Source organism: Nematolebias whitei, chromosome 16 (assembly GCF_014905685.2).
Source record: "Nematolebias whitei isolate Nwh7 chromosome 16, NemWhi1, whole genome shotgun sequence".
Lineage (NCBI taxonomy): Eukaryota > Metazoa > Chordata > Actinopteri > Cyprinodontiformes > Rivulidae > Nematolebias > Nematolebias whitei.
The window spans coordinates 25,446,367-25,451,735 of NC_056513.1; the positions used below are offsets into that span (position 1 = coordinate 25,446,367).

Sequence of the window (5,369 nt, forward strand, 5' to 3'; positions counted from 1 at the left end):
TATATCGACCACTGTGATGATCTCTCGTACCATTCACGGAGGTCATATATATGACACACAGATATGACAAACAAAATAAAGTGGTGTTGAAAGCAGAAGCAAGCAGCCTCCTTCTTTTCCTCAACGGAACACAACAGTTATGACACCATTCACCAGAGTTTGAATCTTTGTATTTTGTTCTGTGTTTTATATTAATTAAATAAATTAAATAAGTAAATAAACTCACATTGCATGGCCAAAGTGAGGGAGAGGAAGCTACCAGAAGAACAAAATGTATCACCAGTAGATTATTTCCAGCTTTGACACGTTTTAAATTAAAAGATCTCAGTAAGATGAAATTCACAAGCACATTATTGACACAGTAAACAAATATTTCAGAGTATTAACTCTATTACAGGACACGTTTGATTTTTCATCATTTTTGTAGATCGCACTTTGAACAACCTTAATTTGGAAACAGTTCTGACTGGACTGACCATCTTAAAACCTTTCCAATCTTACATGTTTAACGTGGTTTGTGTGAATGTTATACTTTGTACTTGAACTTTTTCAGTTTCGTCAGTTTTACTTCTCCTGGTTATTCAAAGAACATTCTCTGCTTATGAAGCTCATGCCACGGCAGCAGCAGCTAGCAGTAGCAAGTCTGGGACACTTTCAGCAGGAATTTTTGCAATATTTGTGCAGTAATATCAGCGTAATATGAAACTGGCAGCTGTGTCAAAATTTATGAAGTAGTTTTCTCAAGATTCTTTTAAAACCAGTGTTTAAAGAGGGAATTAATGGCATTTAGGAAGTGACCCTCTGTCAGACTAGTAAGGAGTTTATAAAAACGGTATGAGCTGAGCCACTTCAAAACTGGAGTGTTATCAAAAAACATAATAATCTTCAAAATTCCATAGTATTTTGTGTGAAATACTTTAATAATTATTTACACTGTTGTCAATTTCACACCACAAAAACAAAAGATGAAATTTCTGCTGAAAGTGTCTGCAAGCTAGCCATTAGCTTGCTAGTTTAAGCTAGCTGATGGCATATTTAATTAACTTTTGCCAGCTATCTATTGCTGTCACTATTTGCACTCGCAAATTATTATAGAATTCTACATAAAAACATTCATATTGAAGTTTCAATGGGAATAAAAAGATTTATAAAATACTGGTTTAATAAACAGTTATGAATCGGAGTTGTTAGGAAGACAGAAAATTCCTTTGGTTTTGTTCGGAAAAGATCAGGATCAAACTCGTTTTTCTCCAATCTAAGGATGTTCAATAAACTACCGTAATTTCCGGACTATTGGATGCACCTGAATATAAGCTGCGCCCAGTTTTGGTAAACGATTTCTCGAGGGCGGTCATCCAAGACTCCCACGAGCTCAGAGTGTCATTTTAAATGCATGATTCACTGACTGTATTTTGATTGTCTGCAAACACCTGTGCCCCCAGGGTGAGGAGGAGAGAACGGGGAGAGGCGGGGGATGAAGTCCCCCCCCCTCACTGTGACCTGTTCTGTAATTTCATTGGCCAGATTTTTTTTTTTTTTTTTTTTTACCTTTATTTATGCATGTAGTCTCATTGAGTCACGAGGACACACCCCACTAGAGAGACGTGTACTGGACAGCTATGTGAGCACCCGGGTGTGACGAGGCTAAATGTTTTGGAGGCATGAAGCTCGTTAGCCCGTCAAAAAAAAAAATCCATAAATTAGCCGCAGCATTGTATAAGCCGCGTTGTTCAAAGCATGTGGAAAAAAGTAGTGGCTTATAATACGGAAATTATGGCATCAACATAAGGTGAGCTACTAATAATTCATAATTTCTCTACCAAATCTTTTCTTCAAATATCTGAACTATTTAATATTTTTCACAAAGTCTCAGATTAATTGTATGTGCCCATTACATATGGTCTGAGCCTGAGGCACACCAAAGTTTAAGATACAGACACACTATTTTCTAAGTACATGTCAAAGCAGTGCACTATTTTTATTTGAACTTCTAACCTGTTATATTATAACTTCACATCGTCACGCCCTTGGTGGTTTTCCAGTTTTGCACCAGCTGCTGTTGGTAAAAATGTTGATATTTTAAACGTAGAGCAGACAGAGCGACTGCAAAGAGCCATCGGTTCTCTGTTTGAGGATGTCGTCAGTGGGATACGTCTCCCCTCACTTCCCCCTTTCTCTCTCCTAGCTCTCAGAGTCGGTGTCAGATGGACACAGTGGAGGTTGTGCTCCTTGCTGCTTCTGTGTGCAGGAGGAGGAGAAGGAGGCTGTTTGGTTTTGGGTTTGAAGGGGTTTTATTGTTCCATTTATCCAGGTTTCACAGGAACAGGAGCAAAAAGCGTACAACAGGTTACAAACTATCAGGTGCATCTTAACATCTCCATCTGCATCTGGCTCAGGTGAGTGGATTATGGACTTTTACTGAACAATTCTGACCACAGGACTTGAAAAATACTGTTTTAACTTCTAAAATTGTTTTTGTCAGTGTGCATGGCTCTCCAGAGATCAGCAAGACATGGTTTGGGAAATGTGTTCAATGCCAAATCAGAGACAGTTTCAGCCACAGCTGAACATGGAGCCGGTGTGTCTGGACTCCACAGCTCCAGACTAACCTGACACACAGTGTTGTTATTCCAAAATGTTAGTCTTTGTGTAAACTATTGCAGTAGTTATGGTTCAAGAGGAATCACCTGAACTGACTGAGTTTTAAGGCATGTTTCCATAATGTTTTAAAGAAAATAAGACTAAAGTGTCAATGGTGTAAATTACTTCAGTTTCTTCAGAAACCACAGTATAAACATGCCATGAGAACTTTGTGGGGTTTACAGGGACAGACAGTACTAACCAGCAGAAGACAACGCTCAAAATGCGCTTTTTCTGTAACGATGGCCAAATTTTTAGTAGGTATCAAGAAAATCAAGGCCTATTCACAGTTGCCGGTGTGTTTATTTTCTAATTAAAGAATATCAAACTAATGCTCGTTTGTTCCGCAGATTGACCTATGGGGGTCGTTTACCATGGATACAACAGATCAACCAAACACGACTCAAGAGGAACCTTCTCTACTCAAAGCCACATCGTCCAACTGCTGCTTTTCAATGAATGATGAGAACCTCCTCAACCTGGATGACAGCACCAAGCTGGTTGGAGTTCAGGTTATTCTCATCCTGGCTTACAGCACTATCATCTTGTTCGGAGTCACAGGAAACTCTTTGGTGATTTACGTCGTGTACAAGTTTAAAAACCTGCGGACCGTGACTAACTTCTTCATTGTGAACTTGGCTGTGGCTGACTTGCTGGTCAACACACTGTGTTTGCCGTTCACCCTCGTCTACACGCTCTACGACGAGTGGATATTCGGTCAGGTTTTGTGCTTCATGCTGCCCTTTGCTCAGGGCATGACAGTGCACGTATCCACCATGACGCTGAACATCATTGCTCTGGACCGCCACAGGAGCATTGTACATCACATGGATACCAAGATGTCCAAAGACTTGTGTGCAATGGTCATTGTCTTCTCTTGGGCCATTAGCGCCTTACTGGCCAGTCCGCTGGCCATTTTCCGGGAGTACGGTTCCTTCAGTTTTTCCCCAGACGGTTCCATTCAAGTGTGTACAGAGAAGTGGCCAGGAAGCAGCATGAATGGACGGATCTACAGTATGTCAATGCTTCTGGTCCAAGTGGGCGTGCCTTTGGTCATTAATTCTGTTGCGTACATACGCATTTGGAACAAACTGAAGAAACACATGACGTGTGGTCGAAACGACCATCAACGAAGGAGCAAAACCACTAAGATGATGTTGACCATGGTGGTGGTGTTTGTCGTAAGCTGGTTGCCCTTCCATGCATTTCAGCTGGCGATCGACATCGACAGCACCGTTCTGCATATGAAGGACTTCAAGCTGCTCTTCACCGTGTTCCATATCATCGCGATGTGCTCGACGTGTGTGAACCCCATCCTGTATGGGTGGATGAACAACAACTACAGGACAGCCTTTTTGTCTGTGGTCAAATGTTACCGGCCCTTAAGCGTGAGGTATAGATGCTCTAAAGATGGAGAGAAAGAGAAGGATGAAGACAGGGTTTGTTCAGACTTCAGATCAACAAATCTGTAACTTGAAAATCAAAGAAGACTGAAAGTCACTTGATGATACAATGTTTTATTTTCTGCCTGGAGATTCTGCCTTTTCCAAATGAAAACCAAGGTTGTCGTTTTTTTTTCTTAAAGTAACTTAAGATTCCATTAATAAAGGGGGAATATCTTTCAAAATAACTGAGTTACTGTTTCTATTTCCACAATGAAGGCAGATCAGTTGTTTCTTACATCCCATACTGTGCACAAACAGTTTTTGTGGACACATTGAGTGACAATAAATGATACCTCAGACATTTCTGTCAATATATTTTTTTATTCTGTTTTTTGGGGGCTGTGGTGGCCATCTTGGCTTTAAATGTGCACCTAATCATTACATTTCAAAGGCTTTTATTTAAATCTGCCCATTGGTTCATGAGATATTTTGCAAACAGACGAACAGAAATAAATACAGGCCATTACATTGTTATCTGCCTTTCATCCTGGTGACAGTTTCTGTACAGGGTGTGTAAATATCACATCTGCTCTTTGAGTTTTAAAAGGTAATTTTAGGACTTGTTCATCTATCTCAGCATTGGACAGTCTTCATGACATTTTTTAAAATCTTCCCACTAAACGTTAGACGTCGAATGGATGCGCAGATCACGTCTATATTGAGTCCGTCGGTCAAGACCAATTCTAGACGTCTAACCATGACCTCACTTGTACGTCAGTATAGAGTTGCATGTTTGAACGTCGGACTTGGAGGTCATATAGACATCCAAGACAGGTGCAGGTGTGCCTTAAGTGAATCATCTTTTTTTTTTTTTTATAATCATAAGAATAACTGCACAGTTACTCTTATGATTATAAATTTGCACGACTTCGTTCATAAACCAACTGTTGCTATTTTCTGCGTTCATTTCTCTCGGAGCTTGTTCTGTTAATCCAGTAAAGAGGAACAATTTAAGGAGTGATAATTTATTCTCAAACCTTAGTCCAACTGTTTATAGTGAAATTTAAGCATTTGAGCATGGGCTTTGTTGGTTTTGAACCAGTTTGACATGATTGTCAACGAGGGAAAGAGCCGGCACCAGAGGAGGGGGCGTGCCAAAGACACCATCTTAGCACCAACATAACTGGTTTGTTCCACTTTGGAGTAAGCTGTTTTTGGGAAAAATCAGTTTTGTGTTGTGTGTTTCCTTGACTGATGAAGCCTTCTGGATGGAAGGTGAAACGTTTCAGCACAACAACAAAAAAAAGAAACGGTCCAGATGACCTGACTGAAAATTGTTGGATT

At 40.2% G+C, this 5,369-nt stretch overlaps 1 protein-coding gene across 1 annotated transcript; it reads left to right on the forward strand.

Annotated features, from left to right (window-relative positions):
• Nucleotides 1-2,323: 2,323 nt before the first annotated feature.
• On the forward strand, nt 2,324-4,112 carry LOC119423005 (neuropeptide Y receptor type 2-like). The gene is made up of 2 exons (XM_037690417.1): nt 2,324-2,396; nt 2,991-4,112. The coding sequence occupies exon 2, from the start codon at nt 3,015-3,017 to the stop codon at nt 4,110-4,112; it is 1,098 nt and encodes a 365-aa protein (XP_037546345.1). The 5' UTR covers nt 2,324-2,396; nt 2,991-3,014.
• The last annotated feature ends 1,257 nt before the right edge of the window (nt 4,113-5,369 follow it).